The 25252-nt window shown below is 45.5% G+C and overlaps 2 protein-coding genes and 1 long non-coding RNA gene across 12 annotated transcripts in view; 1 reads left to right on the forward strand and 2 right to left on the reverse strand.

Annotated features, from left to right (window-relative positions):
* The window catches only part of USP49 (ubiquitin specific peptidase 49), an 80336-nt gene extending 57723 nt beyond the window's left edge, over positions 1-22613 (reverse strand). For 2 of the 9 annotated variants that reach the window (XM_070777972.1, XM_070777964.1), the window contains exons 1-2: positions 6987-7119; positions 3716-3797 (exon numbers count right to left, since the gene is read on the reverse strand). The gene's annotated coding sequence lies outside the window, so the exon portion shown is untranslated. Of the gene's footprint in view, positions 1-3715; positions 3798-6336; positions 6496-6986; positions 7120-7181; positions 7250-16223; positions 16271-22477 lie in introns of those variants that run through there. The other 7 variants (XM_070777966.1, XM_070777973.1, XM_070777968.1 and 4 more) reach the window with 7 other exon arrangements.
* LOC139178950 (uncharacterized) lies at positions 8068-15474 on the forward strand. The gene is made up of 3 exons (XR_011563384.1): positions 8068-8327; positions 14323-14394; positions 15363-15474. It is a non-coding gene; the product is annotated as an uncharacterized lncRNA (long non-coding RNA).
* On the reverse strand, positions 13625-25207 carry MED20 (mediator complex subunit 20). Of its 2 annotated transcripts, XM_019985888.2 has the most exons (5): positions 25088-25207; positions 22478-22632; positions 17925-18178; positions 16224-16415; positions 13625-13696 (listed from the first exon to the last, which is right to left on the reverse strand). In XM_019985888.2, the coding sequence occupies exons 1-5, from the start codon at positions 25099-25101 to the stop codon at positions 13667-13669; spliced, it is 645 nt and encodes a 214-aa protein (XP_019841447.2). In that variant the 5' UTR covers positions 25102-25207; the 3' UTR covers positions 13625-13666. The 2 variants fall into 2 exon arrangements, with proteins under 2 accessions (XP_019841447.2, XP_019841448.2); XM_019985889.2 differs by lacking the exon at positions 13625-13696 and having other exon boundaries at positions 14434-16415.
* Positions 25208-25252: the final 45 nt, after the last annotated feature.

The following is a 25252-nucleotide window of genomic DNA, read 5'->3' on the forward strand; positions in this document are numbered from 1 at the left end:
TCCTGCTGCATTACCATGCTCACATCACACGGTCTATCAGAGTGAACACAAGACAGACACTACTCATCGATGTCAGAGTCCCATGTCAGAGACTGAAAGAGAGAGCATGGGGCCAGGAGAGAGCGGAACACCAATGTGACAGAGTGCTAAAGCCAAGCTCTAAATGGTCTTCTGCTCACTAGCGGCTGCACTTTGAAAATGCTGATGAAAAGGTAGGGCCTGTCTTTGCTTTGCAGAGAATCAAGTGTCATATAAAAGCACGGTGTCCTCCCACCCCTCACACAAGTTGCCCGGCAAGAGAGGCACTGCTGGCTCCTAGAGACAATGACAAGGAGCTCTGTATTCTGTCCAAGGGAGGGAGCAGTGAAGACCAGCTTCCTGGGCTCTAAACTATGCCAGACTGCCCTGCTAATCCCCCCTAAATCCTACAGCCTGGGGGTGGGGTGGGGTGGGGGCGAGGGTGGGAGACAGAATAGAAAACAATCCAAAGTTGAAGCAAGGGCAGTAGCTCTGGACTCTAAGTCACAACGTTTCTATCTGAATGGGGGAGGGGCAGGGGCAGCATGGCAGGGCACGGGCAGATACAAAAAGCCTGTATGTTTATAAAAACACAACACAGAAATAAATTTTATCTGTGATCCTTCTGATGTGCTAACCAACATCTGCCCCCCATCATTTGCCAACCCGGGCTGCATGGAAGGCGCAGAATAGCAGGCATTTTCACACGCTGAAAATGCGAGGCTGAAAGAGATGTTACTAGAGTGTAAATTACTAATTAGCTCAATAGGAGACAAAGAGAGAAAATACCTGTCACAGAATGCTGTTTACAACTTGACACATAATAAAAACAACCCTGGAAATTTCAGAAGAGTGTCTTACTTTTCAGACTTCTATTAACATGTAAATGGCAAAGGAACAGTAGTATAGTCTTTAAAACTGCCCATGACTCAGAAACAATAACACGTGACTGGAAAGAAAGCTTTTCCAATAATTTGTAATTTTCTCATCCTTGTAAAAGCAAAGTGTTTTCATTATTATCACCAGCTTTAATAAGAGCTATATTTTATAGCTTTGATGATCACTTAACGGGGGCAGGAGGTGGGGGCTGGCTACAAGTGCTATATTTCATCTTGGTTAGAATTCAGTTCATAATCCTTTCAGCTGAAATCAGGCCTCATTCTGTAGGTCATGCCTTTATCAAATGGACAAGCTACCATTTTCATAAAGATGAAGGATGAGCTGGACGGTGGCAATGGGGAGAGGGTCAGTGAAATCCCTTCATATCACAACAATTGAAAAGACTCCCCAGATTTAGGTTTATTTGGGGGGAGGTAGTAGAATGTTAAGATATTTATATTCATCTCTTCACCATAAGGCAAACCTACTTGTATTAATTGCAAGCAATGTTTCTCAGGCAGTCTATTTTACACTTAGATCTTTTCCAGTTTCTCGAAGCAACAGAAGGGTCTTTAGGTAAAATATGTACTTCACTTAAACACGTTTCAGTCAAGGTGTTGGACGGTGCTGTGGCTCCTGTTTTTACGCAGTAATCACCCACACATTACCCAGAGTTGGCACATGCTGAGGACCACTTTGTGTGAGCATACCGTCCAATGTACTAAGGAGGCCCCTACAAAAGGGCAGACCAGGACAGCTTTTGCTGATGAGGAGTGTTTTTGAAAATAGCATGAGGACAGCAAACCATGAAACCGCAAAATCCACTCAAAGTCCAATCTTGAGATTCTTTTGCTTCACATGCTTAACAGAAATCAAACACATACCAACTTGCTGATATACTGAAACCATTCTTCCCTTTTCTTTTTAAGATTAAGGCCTTCATATCCATTTTTCTTTCAAACTTACTTCTTTAAAAATACACAGGTGAGGACATGTGTGGCTGAGTCCCTTCGCTGTTCACCTGAAACTATCACAGCACTGTTTGTTAATCGGCTAACCCCAATGTAAAATAAAAACTGCACAAGTGAGAGAAAACGGTAAAATGGGGCCAAATACAACAATTCCTGGATTTGAAGAAAGGTATATAGAAACTCCTTGTGTCATTTTTGCAACTTTTCTATAAAATCTGAAAACCGTAAAAAAATCCAAAGTCACACACACAAAAAAAAATTGAGTAAAATCCCCACAGAGAAGCCTTCTCCTAATGTTGTTTTGCGTTTCAAACAATTCACATACTTAACTCATGCTGGGTACTTAGAAAACACTAATAATAAAAAATTATTACTTATTTTTTAAAATGTCAATTGTAAGAAACCACTTTGGTGAGGGATATTGATAATGGGGGGAGGTTATGCAGGTGTAGGGGCAGGGAAATCTCTGTACTTTCCCTTCAATTTTACTGTGAATCTAAAACTGTTCTAAACAAACAAACAAACAAACAAAAGAGTGGATCAATTATTTAAGCAAGTTAAAGCATGCACTGGAGTAGGAAATGGCAACCCACTCCAGTATTTCTGCTTACAAAATTCCACAGACAGAGAAGCCCGGTGGGCTACAGTCCATGGGGTCGCAGAGTCGGACACAACTTGGTGACTAAGCAGCAACAGAAAGCACGCATAACTGCATTCAGCGTGTTGCCTGCAGGGGCACATACAAAGAGAATACAGGGGGAAAGTCAGCAAGAATCTGAACCGAGTTTGTTTATGGATAGATATCCACACTGAAACCTGAATTCCATTTTTTCCTCGGTGGGCAAACAATCTCTCATCTACAAACCTGTGTGGACTTGTTATATACCATAGAGGTCTGTAGATGAGAGACTGTTGCCCACTGAGGAAAAGCCAAGGGCCTCTTTCTCGCTAAAAAAGTTGACAACAATCAATCTGAAATACAGTTAGGCATCTTATTGATTTGGATTTGTTTTGTTTTAAAAATACAATTTTGTAAGGAAAAATACACAACAACGTAAGAACCCTGATGCAATCTCTGCATCAAACGCAGCCCTTACGGTGTCTGTCCCAAGTTCCCCATCTAGGAGGGACTGAGAAATGGTTAGTAACAGAATCACAGGGCTAATTTAAGGACTGGCAAATAAGACTGGTTAGGGATAAAATAATCTGAAGAGCATGGTGATGGATCACTTCACAACAGTCAAGCAGAGGTAATACTAAAGTAGACTGGCCATAAAACGCCAAGGTTCAAACCCTATCCCCACCTCACCCTACCTTATAAACTAAAAGATTAAATCCATCCTTTAGTTATTACCTGATTTAAAAAAAACAATGTATAATCTGTACTGCAAGATTATCAACTACCAAACAAGTAGCTGTAGAAATGTCTGAATATAACCTTGGGCAAGTCATTTAATCTCAAGGACCTTGTATTTCATCACATGTAAAGTGGGAACAGTAGGATGCCACCCTCATAGGACTACTGGAAGGAGTAAATGAGTTACAGTCTGCAGAGAGCTTACAACAGTGTCTGACACAAAAGCACTATACATGGGGAGCTACTGAGTTTACGAAGAAATAAGGTCATCTTGATTTTCGAGTATAAATATCTGCTTACTGTAGTATCAAGAATGGGGCAAGAGAGAACAAGCACAAATACTGTATTTTTGTTCTGCATTTGTTCTGTATTCTGGATAGAATACAGACTGTCCTGTTAGAGAAAATAATTACATGCTGGAAAATATTACCTACAAAGGTTGCCACATTACCCCTGAAGATTTACACAAAGAGGATAAATTTTTATCTACCTGGGATGATTTAAGTGGGATATTGACTGAAGTTGCAGGATAAACTAGAGGTCCTTTCAAGGTCTCTTCCCATCCAAAGAATCTACGATTAACCAGAAAAACATTTAATTATATACAACCTACTGGTTGAATAAATAAACTTAAAAGTTTTCGGCTTAGCAAATAAGATTGTAGCCAAAATAAACTGAGTAGAATTCTGCTTGATGAAAAAATGGAAATAAAACTTAAATTTATCACTGAATTCCTTACTGACAAATAGTATTATTTGTACTAAAAGAGAAATATCAACTGAGAAATAACCATTTACGGTGAGAAGTGGAGATTTAACACACCACAGTAGCATATAGAAACAACAGCTACAGCCCAAATGGACTTTCCTTAGTTTATACTTTCTTCTTTATCACTACCAAGTCTAAAGTAATTTATATTAAGGTATCAAGTACAAAACAATCATAATATAAAAATGGCAATACCACACACAGAATACAACCTACTAGCACTGCCAAACACATCTCGAAAGGCCGGGAACACACACACACACACACACACGTTTCATAGAAACAGGTGCCTCACGTCAAAGTTACTCTTCAGTTTGAAAGTTAACATTTCAGACTAATCCTCTTGAAACTTAGCAGGAAGAATAGTCATTTTAAAAAGTCCTGTCAAACTGCTAAACCAATCGAGTCGCCTTGAACACCTGCTCCACAGAATCTGGAATCCATGAACAGAGCAGCTGAACTCAGAAACTTAATTTAATATTCTACATTACTCACCTACATTAATGACCAATGTTTCTGATGTCCACTAATCAAAATCTAATCTTTGCTAACTATCACAGATGCCATAAAGGTGATATTTGCTACTTATACAAATACCCAGAAAATAGTGGCAATCCAAAATTTACACAACTTTGAAGAAAAAGCATCTTTGTGTTTCTGAACGTACACCAATGAAATAACCTCATATAAGAGTCTCAAGAACAGTTTGTGGTTTTTTCTTAAGTAAATTATATGCTATCCTTTGGTACTATCAAATGCAAAGTAATAATCGTTCATATTCTTAGCTAAATGTAAAAGCTTCAGGATTAAAAATCATCAAAACAAAATACTTGGTTAAGAATAACCTAAATTTTGTCCCAAATTTATCTTCCTTTAAATTCCCCAGAGTGTCTTAAATATCAAAAACTTATTCTAGAAAAACATTAATTTTTTTATTCACAACTACAAAACAGGAGAGGCAGTGGAGCTGTCCAAGGCTCCAGCATGCATTATCTTACAGGTTATGATAAAATTACTCATAAACCTATTATTTAACTGAAAGATAAATCCCACTGTAAAAGTCTCTACTATTCTAAATCTCCCTTTCTTTATTCCATTTTTGTCAAATGGGTGAGTTCTCTTCTACAGTATGAAAAGTCACACACAAAGCTAAAGGCAGCTAAAACCCTCAGCACCCTGATTTAAATCTCTTACCCTGCAAACTTCCCTGGTTGGCTATTTGCCTTTCTCTGAAATGATTTAAATATTCTCCAGCCATCAAAAACAAGTAGGCAGAAATCTGGTTGATTAAACAAAACAAAAAGATTTTCATCTTTATCTCAACAACAGGGTGCTCGACACTGAAAATAAAAATGCTGCTGAGAAAGCACTGCCTAGCGCTTGTCAGGTATCACACTGCTCCAGCACAACACGGTCACACCATACAGGCACAACCACACTGGAAATACAACCCAGTTTCCTATGATCATAACACCAGTAAAAGGCAGAGCTTCTCAGCACCCAGGTGACACTTCATCATTCATACGAGAACAAAATCAAAATGGGTCTCATCTTTTCAAAGTGGACATGAAAAGTCGATTTAAAAAACCATGAAAGGTGGAAGCAGATTCAAGATTCCTTGAAGAGAGAAAGAGGTTTCTGGAATTTCCTACTTTCATGGACAAAAGGACTCACACTTTCAATACACTAACAGTTCTCTTCTCAACAAAGAATTCCTTTCCTGCACCCCCACCTCCACTGTTACTTTTTAGTTTTTGCCCCTATCTCTAGGTCTCTTTTCACTCACCATGGCTCCTCCTCTTCTGCACCAAAGGCTCCCTACTCTTGATCCTTCACTACAGCGTCTGTGCCCTGACCCATGCAGACCTTCTGGAGCATCTCCCCCAACTGCACACTTGATCCCCACCCCTGTGCAGTCTCCCCCAGGTTGAAATCCATCAGGCTTCCCCAAGCTTCCCTTAACCCTGTTCTCTTCTCTCACTCCCCATCTCATCCTTTAAATCCTGGGGTCCATCTCTTCCTTGTTTCTCTCACCCTTTGCTTTCCGCGTTGTCTCTTTACCTCAGTCTGGACCTTGGATCTGGCTGAACCTCGGCGATTAACACAATTCCCCAGTTACCCTGTCCCAGACCGCCATCACTTCTCACACCCTCACTCTCTTCTTTTAGGTTTTCTGGCCCCCGAATTGTCCTACAAACGCCCCATCTCTCATGTCCATTGCTTTTCACCCTTCCAAATCGGCCGCACTTATTCCTAACTCCACCTGGTTACTAGTCCAGTGTTTAATTCCCCTCTTCCTCACTTTCAAGAATTCACACCCACTGCCCATCCACTAACCCATACCTTTCTCAGAACCTCGCAGTTTCCACCCATCGCCGGTCCTAGTCGTTCAGCTCATCTCGCTCTGCACTAGTTCACACCCTTGTCACGTCTGGCTCTTAATCACTCTCTCTCCTCTACTCCCAACTACTCCCCCAGCTCTGCCCCTCCTTGCCTTCCACTTCCAACTCTTACCCCTGTAACCCTCGCCCCACTACCATCCCCTACCAAGCTTTCCCCTCCAGAGCCCAGCTCGCACACCTAACCCGGGGAGCCCTCTTCCCGGGCTCGGTCCTCCTAACCTCATTCCCGGCCCGGATTCCTTATCACCCAGCCTGGGCTTTGCCTCCTTCCCACCTCCTTGGCTGGCTTTTCCTCACTCCTTCTCTCCCTGCCTTCTACCCCTTTCTCCCCTTAATCCTCTTCATCTCATTCTCAGATTCGTTCCCCCGAAACGCCCCCAAGCCTGCCCTCCCTTCTCCCCTCTAGGCTTTTACCCCAAACCCAGCGGTCGCCCACCCCGCCAAAATAAAGGGCCGGCGCGACAGGACAGCCGGCTCTCGGCTCCCGCGGGCCCCCGCCCCGGGCGCCCCCAGCCCGCCGGCGCCGCGGTCCCGCCCCCTGCCGCCACTCCTCCCGCCCGCCAGCCGCGCGCCGCCTTTGTCGCCCCTCACCCGGTGTGTGAGGATTTTGCTTCTTTAAAGGGGAGGGCCAGCGTGCCGGAGACTCCTGTCCCCGCCTCCGAGTCTCCGAATGGGATCCCTGGCCGTCGCGTCCTCCCCGGTTCCCGTCCCCCCACCCCCTGGAGCTACCCCCTTTGCGGCCGCCCCACCTCCTCCGCCCCCTCCCCCGACCCCCCCTCTATTTACCGCCATCATCAGCACGCGCGAGCTGTCACCAGGGCGCGAGACAACCGAACGCGGCCCCGCCCCCTTCCCGCCCATTGGCCCACCCGCCGGAGCCCCGCCCCCGGGCCCCGCATTGCGCCAACGGCGCAGCCCAGGGCCCCGACCCGGCACAGACATCCTCTCCCGGGGTTAGCGCGGCGGCCGCCAAGTTTAGGGTTAGCCACCGACGCGCGGCCGACTTGAGCCTGGCGTAAGGGGCGGTGGCGTAGAGGGGCGTTGTGAATCGCGGGTCGAAGTTTGGTTGAAGCACAGGAGGGTAAATAAGGAGGTTTCCAGACAAAGAGACTCTTAAAGGTACAGAGTCTTACGGCCGTCCCTCCTCCTTAAAGGACTAGAGATTCACAAGAGCCCATCTCCGCCCCCTGCTCCGCAGCCCTTCAGCCTGCGGAACTGTAAAGGAATCTTGCGGTAGCTTCCGCACTCCTTTTGAATGGATTGTCTTTAACATCTCTTCCCACTGCCAAGCGGGAAAGCCTTCCTCACTATACCGTCTAGGTTTTTGCTTTGTTCTGTTAAAAATAAGACTATCAGTTTTCACGGTGTCCGAAAGATCCTGAGTCAGCTTTTGAAGAAGTTACTATTGGTTCCCAGGCGATTGAGCATGTGTCTGACTTTTGCCACTGATGACCCAGTCAGGATTCCGCCTTTTTATGGAAATTCCCCTAAGGAAGTGGTTCGCTCCTGCTGTAAACTGAAGAAGTTCAGCAGAAGGTGGGGGTGCAGACCTCAGGGAAACAGAACTGCGGCTATTTACAAATCTTCTCAGCCTCAGAAAAAGTTTCCTTCCCGAGTAGCCTCTTGGGTGCATTGTCCTGACATAGTTTGGGCGGGGGCGGGGCGGGGGGGAGTTCCTCCAAATAAGACCAACATTGTTACATCACCCAACTGCAAGGCTGCAACAGGTAAAGGCTTACGTTTACATACAAGCGCAAGGAAAAGAAACATTCCTTACTACCTACACTGGCTCAAAGCTACACACTTGTAAATATGAAATAGAGAAGCAACAGAAACCAAAGAACAACAAACAAAATAAGAAGGGGGAAGGGCATGTGCATGTGTAAGCATCAATCTACAACGCCTGGAGTCAACCCGGTGAAACATCCAAAGGTAACTAACTTAAACACTTTAAAAACTTCTGATGAAGCGATAAAACCTAGTGATTGAGTAATTGATTTGATGAGGATCTGCCATGTGGTTCAAGAGCTGTGTTCCTGTTCAGTGTGTGACCCTTGGCCATCCCATGGACCAGCCCTCCATGGGATTTTTCAGGCAAGAATACTGGAATGGGTTGCCATTTCCTCCTCCAGGGGATCTTCTTCACCCAGGGATCAAACCTCCATCTCCTGCACCTAGTCACCTGGGAAGCCCGCAAGTTAAGACCTAAAATTTAGCACTCCCTTTGCTAACACCTTTAACATAATTTTAAGGAATTCATATCTTACATTTTAACTCCTAGATTGTCTATTTTCTCCTCCTGCTCCCCAAACCCTCAAGAAAATTTCTGGAGAATAAAGATCGTGTTTTATTCAATGTTCCTGACACATTTATAGGTGCTTTTTTGAGTGAAGGATTTTGGAGTCACTTAAAACTTCTGAAGGAAGGGGTGGCTTGCAAAAAAGCAATTCTCAGTACTGTAAGTATCAGACCAGTGGTTCTCAAAGTGTGGCCTGTGGAGCCCTGGTGACCGAAAGACTTTCAGGAGGATCCCTGAAATCAAAACTGTTTTCAGAGTAGTAAGATACTACTTGCCTTTGTCACTGTGATGACATTGGCGCTAATGATACAAAAGTAACAAAGGGTAAAATTGCTGCTTCCATAACACAAATCGAGGAAATGGCACTAAATTGTACTAGCAGTCAATGCAGTCTTCAGTGCCATCCAGTCACAGGAAAAAAGAATTATACCTGTGTCACTTTAAGGAAGTGTTTGATGAAACACTAAAATAAAAACTTTGTTTTATATAAGAACATATTTTTCCAATAATAGTGTTCTATGTGATTAAGTAGAGAGAGACATAAAGCACTTTGGTGCCTTATAAAGTTTCTCTTAAGGAAAACCACTCGTTCAATTTCTCTGAATTTTGAGCTGAATTGGCAATTCATGCAATACCATTTTCATTTGGAAGAATAGCTAACAGTCATTCAGCCTTGGGTATCTGACAGATATTTCCTCAGAAATAAACAAATTGAACCTGACAGCATTTGTTAGTAATGATCAAACTCAAGCTCTCAAGCAAAACTTAGGATTTTTGAAAATATATCCACCACTCTGAGCATAATAGCTTCCCAAGACTTTTCTGTTGAGATTGATGGTGATATTAACAAATATGATTTTTTGATATTGTATAATGAAATGTGTCAACATTTAAAAGATCTGCAGTATTTTCCAATGACCAATGCATGCTACAAAATCAGGTATGGTTAAAAGAGCCCTTCACAGTGCAAAATAAACTAATCAATGTTAATATAACAGAGTACAGAAAGCTCACTGATAGAATTTGAGATTCCACATTGCAACTAACCTTTAGCAGAGTTGTGATGGAGTATCAGAGAACAGCTCCAATTATTGGGAGACAGTATCACTGTGGTGGTGGTGGTTTAGTCGCTCAGTCATAGGTCTGACTCTTTGCGACCCCATGGACTGTAGCCCTCCAGGTCCGTCTGTCCATGAGATTTCTCAGGCAAAAATACTGGAGCAGGTTGCCATTTCCTTCTCCAGGGAATCTTTCTGACCCATGGTTTGAACCTGCAGCTCCTGCGTCTACCGCTTGGCAGGTGGACTCTCTACCCCTGAGCCACCTGGGAAGCCCCAGAATGTGTGAGGTTGGATTTCTTCACATTCTTCAACTGAATAACAAATTTCAACAGACTGACTAAAAAAGCAGACACTAGGATCCATTGTCTTCGACTATGCCAGACATTCAAGAGATTTGCAAAAATATAAAACAATGCCATTCTTCTAAATTTTTTTGGAAAAAAGTTACTTTTCATTGAAACATTTTATGTTAACATGTGATGGGTTTATTATTACCTTTAATTGAATTAATACTTTTTCATTATAAATAAGTTTTAATTAATCATTTTTTCATTATAAATAAGTTGTAATTAAATATCAATTATACAACCCACACTAAGGCTCTTCGGGGTACTCAGTTAATTTTTAAGAGCATCAAGGAATCCTAATACCAATAAGTTTGAGAATTGTGCATCAGATGGAAGCAGAAAGAATAAAAAGGCTATTTTACTTTAGATAATTAAAATAGGAAAAGCTTATGTAGGATAGCTAACAAAAAGGTTTTATTATAGCTTCAGAGTTAACAGCTTAGGTGGTTCATCAATCAGGAATGGAAAACACAATCAGGAACACTGAACTTAGCCACCACTGGCTGCAAGTAAAGCCACCACATACAAGCGTATCAAAAACAGTTCAGCAGCAGGCACAACTAAGACGCGGGAACTGAGGAGAAAAGGGATGGATGTACTGCATAAAGAAGATACAGTAATTTCTACCCCCCGCCTTTTTGTTGTTGTTGTTAGTTCAGCTCCTTTTCCTTTAGGCTACAGGAGAACAAGTAAACATCTCAACCCTATGAGTGAATATTACAGTCCCTGCAACTATGCTCACTGGTCTGGTTACAAAAATACACCTGCACAACAAGACACTTTCTCTGGACCCTCTCCCCACATTGCTCGCTCTCTATTACAACTATTTCCTGTGCACTGGAGCAGAATTTTAATCTGCTACCAAAGAGTAATGACCCCGTAGCTTCCTGTCTTCAACATGCTAACCATACACTGTACCTTTGGTGCCATTAAAAAGATGCAAGAGCAGAGGCAGCATCACTTGCCTACAAGGCACTCTCATACCTCTTCTCCTTGAGCCTCTCAACAAGCCTATGAAACACAAAGGGCATCATCACTCCCACTACACAGATGAGACCCAGAAAGGCCAACGTGACTGAAGCTACCTGGCAGGGTAGGGACAGTATTGTGGCAAGCACGCAGCCATCTGTCTCCTAAGCCGTGTTCTCCCCTTTAGGAGGCTGCCTCAGAACATCTGTCCTGTCACCTCCACATCCCTAGCCGTGCCTTTCCCACATGACAGAAGATCTTCAATACTGAATTCTGCCTTTGTACAATCTAGAATATACAAACACGGGCCCTAAATTCTTTTTTAAAGCCTCCAAAGAAAACACAGTCTGTGCCATCTGACGCAGCAGGGCTGTAGTGGTAAATAAAACAGAGACCACAAGAGAATTAGGGATCTTTGCCCTCAGAGTTCCAAAAATCTTTTCAACTCACTAATTTCATTTCAGAGGCGACGAACTATTTCTCGCCTCATCGATCACACCATCCTGAAAAATGAAAATACATTCATGAAGCCAGATGCCATTACAACAGGGTAATCTTCAGACCCCATGGGCTGAGTCACATGAAGAGTAACTCCTGGGCCACAAAGTGGGCTATAAAGATGCTCCTGACATAATTCCTCCTACTCATTTCTAAGAGGTTGTGTGTACATAGGGAAAAGAGGAGAAGCAGGAACCTATAAGAGAGAAAAGAGCAGGGACACAGTGCAGCTTCCCAGAACCTGACTGAAAGGCCGAAAGGACTATAAAAAATGAAGGAGGGATAACCGTGGAGGGGATGGACCTGAGATGAAGGTCCGAAAGGCAGGGGAGGTCTCGTGTGTGGCAAGTCACCTGGATGTATCTCACACCGAAAGGCAGGGGAAGGTCTCGTGTGTGGTAAGTCACCTGGATGTATCTCACACCTGCTTTATCTTCGCCTTCCTGTTCTTTCCTTTCAGGATGCTCTCCTTTTAGAGATTCTTTTTTTTTGGATCACAGATCTTTGAGATACTTTAATGAACCCTATAAATCCTATTCCCAGAGAACTGCAATTATCCACAAAGCTGTGTCCACTTTCGAGGCATCTGAGGCTTCCTGAGGCTCCCTCAGGGGTTGAGAACCTGCAGTAGGGTTAGAACCATAGTCTGATCATACTCCAGCACCAACTAGTGATCAATTCCCTCATTAAGCACCAGACGGTGTCCACAATCTGGGAGGGAAGGAACGGGTAGGTTTTGATTTTTGTCTCAGAGGTAGTGACAAAAGTGAAACAGGGAAGAGACTTGACCTAGATGAGGTCAAGTCAAGCCTTCATGATCGCTGGAGGGATGGTGTAAAGTTATGGGTACTGAATGACAGTCAAACTGTGTGACCTCAAGGGTCCCTTGTAACCCAAGAGACTGATCTTGGAATGCTCCACACAATGGCAGAAACGCACCTTGGGGGGAGTTTTAAGTCTTAACTTTTGACACCTAGAGGACACACTTAAGTGGGAATTTCTAACCACTCCCCTCACCTTTGGAGGCACAGGTGACCCACTCCAGTACTCTTGCCTGGAAAATCCCATGGATGGAGGAGCCTGGTGGGCTGCAGTCCATGGGGTCGCTGAGAGTCGGACACGACTAAGCGACTTCACTTTCACGCATTGGAGAAGGAAATGGCAACCCACTCCAGTACTCCTGCCTGGAAAATCCCATGGATGGAGGAGCCTGGTGGGCTGCCGTCTATGGGGTCAGACACGACTGACGCAACTTAGCAGCAGTAGCAGCCCCTCACCTTCTAGGATTTGGGAAGAAAATTTCTCACTACCCCTCTCATCCTGAAACTTCAGGAATGAACACTGGATACAGTGGGCTGGGACAGACCTGGCAGTAGGGAGGAGTGATCAATCCCTGGGTATTCCTTCAGTGACGCAGTGACACTCACACACAGCGTGGGGGACATGGGATGACTTGGTCCTTCAAGACCAAAGAAAAGCAAGCAAGCAGGAAGCAGCATGGCAACAGGGGGGACAGAGAGTCAGAAGAGCACAGGAGAGACGGGGGCGAACACAGCACAGGAGCACAGGGCAGGAACCATCAAGGGATACAAGCAGGGGACGACACACAGGAGAACACAGCATTTCCCCAAATTCTAACATCCACCTTCCTCCTCCAGAGTCTGCCTCTTGTAAGCATCAGCTATAGTATAACTTACTAGTTCCCTTTAAGAAGACTTTTTCTAAAAAACTTATTTATCCTCATCATATAAGGCAAAAGTGCCAGTTATATTTCTAATATATATTAGAATAAGGCATAAGTATTAAAATAAAAATCCCACAGTCCACTTAAAATCACCTGGCCCCACAGAGGTCCAGGTGCTACTCTTTGACACATGCTGGGAGCCATGAGTCCTGAATCTGAAGTTTTGGTCCTGACTCCAGCCTCACCTCTCGGCATGACCCCCCATCTTATAGTGAAGGAGAACCAGGTAAATCTCAATGCTGTCCTGCATGGCTCCAACAGGTCAGCGGATTTCTCTGTGACTGGCAAAGGTACCCACCAAGGTGACGTGTTAGCAGGATCCTAGAAGCATCCTGGTTTCTGCTCTTTTGGGGTTAGATACAGATGGTGACGGAGTAAGGCATCTGGGAAAAAAGGAGGGAGGGACAAGAAGGCAGTCTGGTGTGAGGAATGTCAGACTTGAACCCAAAATACTGCACGCCCACTTTCTAGCTGAGGGTAAGTTTTTTTTAATTTTAAAATGAGGCTAACCATGCCCCCTTTCCCTTATTCAAAAGCTTCTCAACTTTCACTCAACCTCATCTCTCAAAAATTATATGCCAACAATACTAAACTAACTCTTGAAAGTCTCATTCAGACGTACATACAGAGGGTGGATGACATTTGGCCTTTCCCACTAGTTATCAGTTCAGTTTTGGCAACTTTGCTGGTGGAGTCAAATTAAGAAATGTATTGCATTACTTGCCTTTTTTTTAGTAATAAGCTTTCTTTAACTGACACAAAGGACAAAGATGGACAAAAGTACGTGAGGTGGCAACTCTTACAGATTGATCTGGTGTTCACTGGACTTAAATCTGGTCAAATGTATGCTCAAAATAAGGGAAAAGAACAAAAGCGAAGACTTTGGGGAAATTTATGAGCCAAGACTGTATCTAAAAGACACAGTTAGGTAGTTAGTAATAGGAATCCCTCCTTATAATGCATAAATCTAGAGTCATATTTACCACGTTCGATTTCTGTTTATTTTCAGGAACACATTATGCTCAAAATGCTATCTCATCTCATAAAAGATTTAAAGCAGTCTACAGCAAAATACAAACAGGTAAGTCTGGACAAAGCCAAAATAAATCAGAAGGCCAAAAACATTTTAAAAAATCTATGTATTTTATTATGTATAAATTAATATCTAAAACACATCTCCATTTTAAAATGTAAAAAAAAAAAAAAAAAAAAAACGAAGAAACAAACGAAGCCAGGGGAAGGTGAGAACAAAAAACACGGATGACAGATTCTACAGTCAGAAAGTCGAACTGAGCTTCCTACAGCCAAAGTTAAAAGGGAAACGTGACCACTAGCTGATTCTTGTCACAGAGGCTTAGATCTGAGCACTGAGATCTGAAAATGGTTTCTCTTTCTGGGTTTTCGATGAGAGACAGATACTAGGACAACCCACAGTACATACATGAACTCGCTTCATAAGACCAGCTCTGACTGTGACCTCAGGGTTAGCTGGACTGAGCATCTCTGCAGCAGGAGGGCAGTGGGCAGGTGACGGAGGTCAAATGAGCAGCTTGGAGGCTCCCATCAGACGAGGAGTAAGAGCTCAGGACACCATGAAGCGCAGTGTGAGCCCCAGGTCAACTGTTTAACCCTGAGCTCTGGGCACACGAGAACTGGAGAGGTCTTGATGCTGAGACTGACTCAAGGGGTGCAGAAGTGATGTCCCCATGTGAATAATCCAGCTAAAATGGCTCTGACATCAGCCCCATCCCAGTCCAACTCAGAAACAAATGGCTTACTTACAGGGGTGCTCTTTGCAAAACAGCAAGAACAGTCTTGGGCATGTCCATTGAGCTCCCTGGAGCAGAGGCTACTAACTGGGCCCCCACATCCATTTTCTCCTTCACCTTTCAGTCACAGAACCCCCGGCATTTTAACTGGGCACATGACCACCCAAATAAGAGGCTCTCTGTCCCACAGCTCCTCTCAGCCAGGGGTAGCCAGAGTGACTGGAGCAACTCCAGGTCATGGCCTTTATAAAAGAAAACTGTTCTCTCTCTCTTACCCCAGGGGAACTGGACATGTAGCTGATGATGCTCTAAGTCGCCCAAGGACAACACCCCAGGGGTGGCTGGACAACAAGCTCAAAGGAAACCAAGTTCCTGATGACCTTGTGGCGTTAAGACTGCCCTGGGCTATCTGATTACCTCTGTACTATTAGAGAAGAGAAAAATAAACTTCTAAGAGCCTCTGTACTTTAGGTTCTCCTTATAGCCACTCAGCCTGTGCTTTAGTATCATTCCCTACAGAATGGAAAGATGGCCAGAGGGGAGACTTCAAAGGACTCAGGCAACACCCTAGAAAACTGAACTCACGATTTACCTCAGCAAACAGATCAGAAAATGACAGCCATCAAATAAGCTTGGCCTCCTGCTTCTTCCCCAGGAAAGGCCCAGCCACATCCTCTGAGCGAAGCGCAAACGCAACACACAGCCTGTCCACTGTGCGCCTGGACCAAATCCTCAGGAGCTGCTAACACAGACTGCCTTCCCACCGACACTCAGCAGGGACACCCCCATCCGACCGTCTCCCCTAAAGCAGGGGAGCTCCAGACGTCTCCGCCCTGGATAATCACTGTTCCTGAGGACAGGCCAAGCCCAGCAAGACGGGGGCTGAAACAGCTGTGGTGGGGGAGGCGCAGGAGGGACTGTGTGTGAGGCTCAGTGGAGGGGAGTCCAGCGCCCCAGAACAAAAGCCACAGCTGGGAACTAGACAGGGAAGGACACCTTCCCGTCTGCCCAGGATTTCCAGGGTCCAGAGGCCTGAGGGTGCAGGGCCTGCTCCTTCTGTGGAGTCCCGCCCCCCCCGCCCCCCGGTGACAGAGCTCAGCCCAGCAGCTGCCAGTTGCTAACGAATCCCCGCCACCGGCACCTGCTGCTGCTTGCGGATCTTGTTGAAGAGTTCCATGTACTGGACCATGGTGTCTGCTGGGCTGTAGACAGCGTCGTGTCTGTTCCCAAACACTGCGGGCGCCCCTGGGGTGTGGCTGCCTAGAAAGCTCTGCAGGAACTCCAGCAACAGGCTCCAGCAGTCGCTAGCTACCACACAGGGGCCATACTCCACCTGGGGACCAAGAGAAGGGAGATGGAGGGTGAGTGAGAGCAAGGACAGGTCGTTTGCCCTCTGCATCCATCTTCCCCAACCCGCAGACCACGACACACACCTTCCAACCCAGAGCTGCCCCGCAGGAAATATCCAGATCAAACACCAGGAATTTGAAACCCTCAGCACTGTACCCTTTAAGCTCAAACATTCTCATCTTGGGATTATCAACTCACAGCCCTATGCACAAGACCCAGAGGCATAGCTTGGTCCCTTCAAATTATTTCTGAACTTTATAGTCCCAGCTATGATGGGTGTAGATTCATGGACAGCTCGGGAAAATTCTATGAGAGAAAACGAAGAGCAGGAGAAAGAGTCTGCGAGTGTGTGTGAGTTGGGGGAATTGACAAGAGGGCAAAAAGATATATAGGCCCGTAAGTCACTTCAAGACCAACCATTACTCCCAAGGTAGATACAACCTGGGCTCTGACACTAAGAAATAATTTCCCAACTCATGTGACAGGGGCTGAAGGATACAGATCTTAGGCTTGCTCATTCTCCTCTCCCAGTTTTTCACTGGAGAGGTGGCAGGGGAAATTACTAGCAACTACAAGGAGAAATAAGTAAAGAAACTTCTGGGTGTGTTTGTGTTGCAAAGTTGAAAACGTGGAGGATAAACAGGAGTTTCCCGTGGGTCTTGGCAAATTCTCTGTGTGTTACGAATGAAAAGAGTCAGGACATCTTAGCTCGAGATCTCTGGAGTGTCGCAGTAGTCATGACCACTAACGCCCTTTTCTCCTCCTGTGCTGCTTTTGAGGACTTACCTATCCCCAGGTCTCCACATTTTAATTCCCTCCTTAAATGCTAATCCTGCAGGAGGTATCACAGTCCCCAAAGTCAGCAGTGCTCTCTACCCTGAACTCCCAGAGCAATCTGTGCTTCCTTTATGGCATTTCTTACAGACTAACTACAAAAACAGCTTGCGTGTTTGGGCCTGGCTCTCATTATTAAGTCATAAACGTTCAAAAGGAAGGCCCTGCAGTTTACTTATTCTTTTCTTTTTTAAAATCTCACACAGTGCTGGGACTGTGTTAGATGGCGCAGACTCTCACTGGTCCCAAAGCCAGCTACTGTCACACTCCATCTTTGTCATTTTCAATATATGTCAGATGAAATCGTCACACATACCACGAAAGAAAGTGGACAGCATGTCAAAGAGAAGGGCACGTCTTTGCTTCAAAACTTTGAATATGTAATAGTTCACCTGCCCCTCCTTGACTATCCCTCCTCTTCTCCAGCAAGCCAGCCTTCCTAAGCTTTCCTGCTGTGAATCCAGCTCCCCATTCCCATCCTGGTCTGCTAGAGCGTCCCTAAGTGATTAAAGAAAGGGTAAAAAATGCAGGGCAAGGAAGCGTAGCTGCTCTGCAGACAGCAATCAGGGAGGCAGACATATCTGCCTGCATTCAGGGTCGCGGGAATCTGCAGAGCCAGGCCCTTCACCACATCTGCTCTAGTCCACCGAGGACTTACCTCCACGGAGATGCCTCGGGCACTGGGCCCCATTGTGACCGTGCCCACCTTCACTAGGAAGTCACAGTATTGGTAACGGGTGCCCCGGGTCTCGATCTTGCTGGCCTTGGCACTCTGGAAAAAGCCCTTGAGTTTCACCATGAGCACGTCAAAGTTGGTGTCGGCAACAAGGCAAGGGCCATTCTCAAAGAGGGCGAAGCAGCTCAAAGGGTACTCAGAATTGTGCATCACATACATCAGCTTCCCGGCCTGACCTGCAAGGGGTGGAGATCCTGCTCAGCGACAAGACCTTCCTCAGCACATCACGGAGTAGAGGCCAAAGTGCTGAACGGGGCCAGGAGGCAATCCAGCATCGCCCCAGCAGTCCTGGAGGGCGGTGGAGACAAGGCCCTCACCAACAGCCTTTTCCAAAGAAGACCAGCAGCCAGGCAGCATGTGGCAGAACCCACCTAATCTACAGAAAAAGGTGATGGGTACACTGGAACTTTTGACGGTCCAGATAATGGTTTAATTCACTTTTTTCCCTAGCTTTTATATTTGTTTCTGATAGTTGGGAGTAAGTTTTGCGCCCCATTATTTGTAGTCAGCCCTGCATTTCTGCGTTGTTATGCCTTTTGGTGTTTAGCGTCTATTTTCTTCTCTCTTGCTCTTTTTTCTTTTAGCCACACCATACAGGATCGGGAATTTCCCTGGCCAGGGACCAAACCTGCACCCCTGCAGCAGAAGCACAGAATCTTAATCACTGGACCACCAGGGAAGTCCCTGGTTTAACTTTAAGTTGAGTGATGGGCTCCCAGATAGATGATTAAAGATGATGACTAATAACTCACACAAGATTTACATACGGTCTTCTGTATAGTTATATATTACGTAACAAGGAAAATAAAAGTAACAGCTTTTGAGCACACCACACGAAGCAGCTGCTCTCTTTTTTGCCCATCACTCCCTTCCTTGGCGTCCGCCCTCTTTGAAACAGGAAGTGGCCCCACAGAAGCAGCATGGGGGAGAATCTGAACACGAGGCTGGACGGGAGGCCAGAGCCTTGTCTTCTGTGCCCAAGTTTAGACTTCATCCTGAAGGCAATGGGAGGGGGGCTTTGGAGAATTTTAAGACATCTAGCTGACTCAGGAAGCAAGCAGTACAACCACAGCAGAAAGAACTTGGGATCTAGATCAGAAGATCCAGTTTTAAATCCCAGCTCACCGGTTCCAGTTCCTGAGAAGTGAGTTTTCCAAGTCCTTAAACTAGCCCCAACACTGTGCTAGGGCTGAAAAGGCATGTAAGTTGAGGACTTAGCCCCTGGCCTCAAGAAGCTGACAATCTCACTGATGACTGTCATTGTCCTTCCCTGATAGCTCAGTTGGTAAAGAATCCGCCTGCAATGCGGGAGACCCCTGTTCGATTCCTGGATTGGGAAGAGAAGGGATAGGCTACCCAATCCGGTATTCTTGGACTTCCCTTGTGGCCCAGCTGGTGAAGAATTTGCCTGCAATGCAGGAGACCTGGGTTCAATCCCTGGGCTGGGAAGATCACCTGGAGAAAGGAACAACTCCCCACTCCAGTATTCCAGCCTGGAGAATTCCATGAACTGTATAGTCCATGGGGTTGCAAAGAGTCGGACAGGACTGAGCGACTTTCACTCTCATTGAAGATAGGTGGAAAACTTTTTAGAAGACCATGAAACCAAAGTGTTTGCCTGATGATAGACCAGAAGTCTTTGGAGTGAAGGAAAGACTTCAGGGAAGGAAGTGGTCAAAGTGGCAAGAGTCAGCTGGAAGAACCTTCATTGAAAAAACAGGACCTGAAGTAGGGTACAAAGAGAGGGTAGGATTCAGGCAGGGATGAGAGCATGGCAATCGGGTGAGTGCAGAGACAAGTGCGGGCGGTGTGGCCTCTGCAGGCTGCCACTGCGCTGCCACTGCCTGATCTCCAGCGGCTCCGCACCAACCTCGCCACACACCCTCCCAACTGCCCGCTGCGTAGTCACACCTTTCACCTGGGAAGTCCAGTCCAAACATTTTAATCCTCCAATAAAGACATCCGAAGCTGACCTGTCATTCTGTTCTCATGCAGACTCACTTGATTACATACTTAATTCACATTACGGGAGTCTGGAAGTGTTTTTACTCTCTCGAAAAAATTCTGAAAAGCTTTTGGTCCCTGACCAGCCAGCACCCACATCACTACCTGGGAATCTGTTACAAATGTATATTCTCCACCCTACCCCACACCCACTGGGTCAGAAACTCTGTGGGGGTGGGGAGGAGAGAGGAACCCATCCATCTGTGTGGTAACAAGCCTTCCCTCTAGGTGATGCTAAAGCTAGAAGTGTGAGAACTTCTGATTTAAAGGCACAGAGCCAGTAAGCAACAGAACTGGAACTCTAATCCAGGCGTCCTGACCTCCTTCCATCCTACCCCACTGCCCACCGAGAACCTGCTGTTTCTCCAACTAGACTGTAGCTCCTTGAAAGCAAAGGTCTGATCAGGAAAACAGAGACCAAGCCAGGGAGTGTCACAGAAGTAGTATGTCATCTTATATCTGTATACTGCTGCTGCTGCTGCTAAGTCACTTCAGTCGTGTCCGACTCTGTGTGATTCCATAGATGGCAGCCCACCAGGCTCCCCCATCCCTGGGATTCTCTAGGCAAGAACACTGGAGTGGGTTGCCATTTCCTTCTCCAATGCATGAAAGTGAAAAGTCAAAGTGAAGTCGCTCAGTCGTGTCCGACTCTTAGCGACCCCATGGACTGCAGCCCACCAGGCTCCTCCGTCCATGGGATTTTCCAGGCAAGAGTACTAGAGTGGGGTGCCATTGCCTTCTCCATATCTGTATACTAGTGTTCTGTTTTCCAAATGCTTTCATAACTGTTCTTTCTTTTAATTCTTATATTCTGCCTTTTGCAGGCAAAACAAACATTAACATTGCAATTGCAATGATCATGAAATTCAGTACAGCTCTTAAGCTACCATTTATTATCTATTTATTCCACGACAACCTTGGTTCAAAGGGCTTTGTGTGTACTAACTTATTTAAGTGGAGAAGGCAATGGCACCCCACTCCAGTACTCTTGCCTGGAAAATCCCATGGACGGAGGAGCCTGGTAGGCTACAGTCCATGGGGTCGCTAAGAGTTGGACACGACTGAGAAACTTCACTTTCACTTTTCACTTTCATGCATTGGAGAAAGAAATGGCAACCCACTCCAGTGTTCTTGCCTAGAGAATCCCAGGGATGGGGGAGCCTGGTGGGCTGCCATCTATGGGGTCGCACAGAGTCGGACACGACTGAAGTGACTTAGCGTATCGTAGCGTAGCATAACTTATTTAAGTAGGAGATAAATACTGGAATTATCTTCATTTTGCAGATAACTGTACTGGGAAGGGTGCAAAAACAGAGTCCACACAGGTAAGTTTCTTTAGAGGGGGTTTAATACAGGGAACGAAGTACAAGGGTTGGTAGAACTGAAAAATCAAATGGAATGGTGAGGTCACCCAAAGATTAGTAACACAGGGAGCCGCTGCCATCCCTAGGGCTGGAAGGAAAAAGGGCAGATGTGCTGTTCTGAGAGCCAGGAACAAGGGTTGCCTAACAGGAGGTAGAACCAAGGAAGAAACACAGCCACAGCCAGAGACACAGCCCAAGGCAGAAGGACAGGAAGAGAGGCTGTCTCTCTCCTCCTCTCTCCAATTTTTGCCAGTGCCTTTCACTGGCCAAAGGGAACTCAATGGGGACCAGGCAAATGCAGTTCACAGGAGCAGGGCAGGGAATAAATCCCTGGGGAAACAGGCAAGTGACCTGCACAGGAACAGTCAGACTGCAGAATTACCTAAGGATGCAGTTAGTTGTGGCAGGCAGGACTCCGTAATCCGGGCCCATGATTTAGGCTTATGCACTGTGCTGTGGAACCATCCAAAGTCAAGTTATTGAAGAGCCAAGACTAAAAGAACCCAGGTTCCCTAACTCCTATTCAGAGATCCTCTTTACCTCCCTACCACCACCAGCCACAATGCATCTCAATTTGAAATACATTTAAAATAAAAGTTAATTCATATATCAAGGTTATGCTAAAGTGGTAGCCAAGGCCACTGGCTAGGTATGGGAAACAGGAAGCTTTTCTACAGAAAGTTCCCCAAACTCTAAAGCTCCAACAGAATCATTTACAAAGGCTTCCATGCTTAAAAGGAGACTTTTTCAAACTTTGGAGTGCATAAAGATCACCTGTGAAACTTACTATAATGTAGACTATGACTGATTACCAGTGAGTCTGTAAGCTGGGCCAGGAACCTGCCCCTCCAACAAGCGATCCAGATGATTCTGAGGAAATTAGTGACCAACACTTTGAGAAGTGAAAAGTGCTTTAAAAGTGCAAAAAGACTACAACACAGGCCCAGACTAAGAGATGAAGGAAAAAATTAATGAATTCAGAAACACATATACCACCTAGCCAAGAGCACCACCCTCAGCAGAAGAGCAGAAAGATTCCAATGAATATGAATGTCTATTAACTCCAAACCAGGTTCCAGCCATCCCACAGGCCCATCTCTCACTGACCTTGGCTGCCCAGGGTAGAGGCAGCTGTGTGATAGGTCTCACAGTCCACACAAAATGTTCCTTGCTTCTCTGCTCCAAGCATCTCCAATTTCCGGGTGAGGAGCTCCACAGTCTGCTGGACGCTCTTGCCCTCGGCCACGGGCATCTGAGACACACTGGAAGGAAAAGGACGAAAATCATCAATGAGTCATTCACTTGCCTGCAGAATCAGCTCATCAGGGCCAGTATGTGCACAGACACCATTAACCCGAACCTTCTCATTTTAAAAAGGAAACAGAGGCCCACAGTCTCTTGAAAACTCCACTAAGAACCAGAGCAGGTCTCAGGACACATACCAGTGCTTTGGACTTCCCATCTAGAGCACCTCCGTTTATGGAGTGTGGCAAGTATGCCAACGTTCAAGAGAAGATTTTAGGTGGCACACAGAGTGTTCAGTAACACAGAGTCATACAATGAGAAAGGGATTTCTTCTGTGTTTCTTTCAGTTTTGACTACATCAAGAAGAAAACCTCAACTTGGAATTATTATTCCAATTATTATTACTCTCTTTAACACTTTGCATGCAAGCTGTCCAGCACAGTAGCCACAAGCCACATGCGACTATTTACACTTAAACGAACAAAAAAATTAAAACCTCAACTCCTCAGCTGCAAAACCCACATTTCAAGGCTTGACAGCCACAAGTGGCCGGCAGCAGTGCTAATACAGAACATTTCCATCAAGGCAGAAAGTTTTAAGGATCCTGGGACCAAAGAGAAAGTAGGCCTCAAGTTTCTAATCCACGGACATGAAAGGCAACAGCATGTATATGAATTTAACCAAAACAATGAAACAAACAGTCATTTCCAAGATTTCCTTCTATGGTGAGGGAAACTGGCTCCCCCTTTACAGAGTGGCAGGAAACAATCACCAAGGACCAGCTATGTGCCAGGTGGTGCCCAAAGACCTTTCAATGAACTAATTCTTTGAATCCTCACATCAGCCCCATAAGATATACAATTATCTCTTTGTTACCAATGAGGAAAGAAAAGTACACAGGGGTTGAATAACTCGCACAAGGTCACAAAGCTTGGTGTGGTGTGGCCAAGAGTCAAAGCCAGGCAAGCTGGCTCCACGTCCATGCTCTTAACTCTACCAGAATGCTTCCCCAGAAATATAGTTGTCTGTTAAAATACTTTTAAGGAAAAGAAAGAGAATTAAAAGACATTAATAAATAATAGTTCAAGTGCTACATGGCTATTTAAAAATCTTAAGTAGAATCATATGTGGCTGAATGTTGGGGGACACTGCATTACTTTATGATCAACCAAAATCAACTAAATGAAGCTATAGTGTCCTACTGCTGCTAAAACTGTCTCTCAACTCCATCAGAAAAAGTACTAACAAGTAATGATGATGATGTGCCTTATTTTGAAATATAAGAGAATCCCTTAAGGTGATGCTACTGGGGTCAGAAGTTCAAGAAGCCTGAAAAAGTTGAGAAGCATCCCAACAGAGAGCCCTTTCCCTGCTTGCCTTCTGCCCTGAAAGAACAGGTACTTCTAGGGTTTTATGCCTCTTTGCAGCAAACTTTTTTTGGTTGCGCCACAAGGCATGCAGGATCTAATTCCCCAATCAGGGATTGAACCTGTACCCCCTAAAGTAGAAGGTGCTTCCTGCAGTGGAAGCGTGGAGTGTTAACCACTGGACTGCCATGAAAGACCCTAGCAAACGTTTCATTCCCATTCTTCGCATCCCTCTTACACTACAGGACTTTGAAGGAGGCCCATGATGTCAACTTCAGGAAGCAAATGTGCAATCACTGACAAATCTGCAAGACCTGGGCTACCAGAAGGAGGAGTTCCCACAGGCTCTTATTTGAGAAGCCTAGAGCCATTGCCTTCAGATAACCTGGCCTCTAAGCCCTCTCTGGGAGACATGCTCAAAATATATATTTTTTAAAGCCCTGAAATCTAGCATTTGGGAACTAAATGACTCCAAGAGAATTAAGCCCATACCTTTCCCTGTCACACTGACTTATAACATGTTAGAAATAAGTCCATAGAAACTAAACCAACCATGTAATTAAACAGAATAGGAAACAGGCCCTGAAGAGGTGATGTGCCTGGAATTCCTATCTCCTAATTCCCAACAGCTCCTTTTTTCCTCCAGACTCAAGATCTTACAAAGGCCAAACTAGAACCAGACACACGCTGATCTAACTGCATTTAGTGGCTGTAGGCAAGGGCAGGCAAAAACCTAAAAAAGATACTATCTCCTTGTTGCCTATCCCCTACCCATCCAAGCCCTGCCTGCAGACGGGTCCGAGTTCCGACATACTACTTTCAACCCTAAAGTTCTACCCCGGGCTTCACGGTCAAGAAATTGTACCAAGAAAAAAGGAAGGAGGTACACGATCGTTAACGGGTTAAGGGGCGAATCTCCGAGGAAAGGGGCCTGCAGATTCTGCAGCCCTCGCGGTGGCCCCCTCACCCACACAAACCGAGGACATTTTGCTCATCTTCCGGGGGACTGCGGACCCTGGTCGGGATCCTATTCCCGGGTATATTCGAGGCTCCAGGGGCCTTCAAGTCCCCAAACCCCGCCCCACAAAGTCCTCTTTAGTCCTACCAAGTCACTCCCATGGTGTCGGGCCAGGAGGATGGAAGGATCAAACAACTGAAATGCGGTGTGCTCCAGCAGCCCACACGAGGTGAAACCACCTCGCTAAAGAGAGCTCTGATGGAGGCAGGCGCTCCGGAACTTACGTAAAAACACAGCGCCCAGTCGACACGC

The sequence above is a fragment of the Bos indicus genome, chromosome 23 (assembly GCF_029378745.1).
Source record: "Bos indicus isolate NIAB-ARS_2022 breed Sahiwal x Tharparkar chromosome 23, NIAB-ARS_B.indTharparkar_mat_pri_1.0, whole genome shotgun sequence".
Lineage (NCBI taxonomy): Eukaryota > Metazoa > Chordata > Mammalia > Artiodactyla > Bovidae > Bos > Bos indicus.

Coding starts and splice junctions, on each gene's coding strand:
- MED20 (XM_019985888.2), bottom strand. Junction 16,416..17,924: donor CCCGAGGCATCTCCGTGGAG/GTAAGTCCTCGG, acceptor CTTGGTCCCCAG/GTGGAGTATGGCCCCTGTGT. Junction 13,697..16,223: donor AGATCCGCAAGCAGCAGCAG/GTGCCGGTGGCG, acceptor CTTTTTTCCCAG/ATGCCTTACTCCGTCACCAT.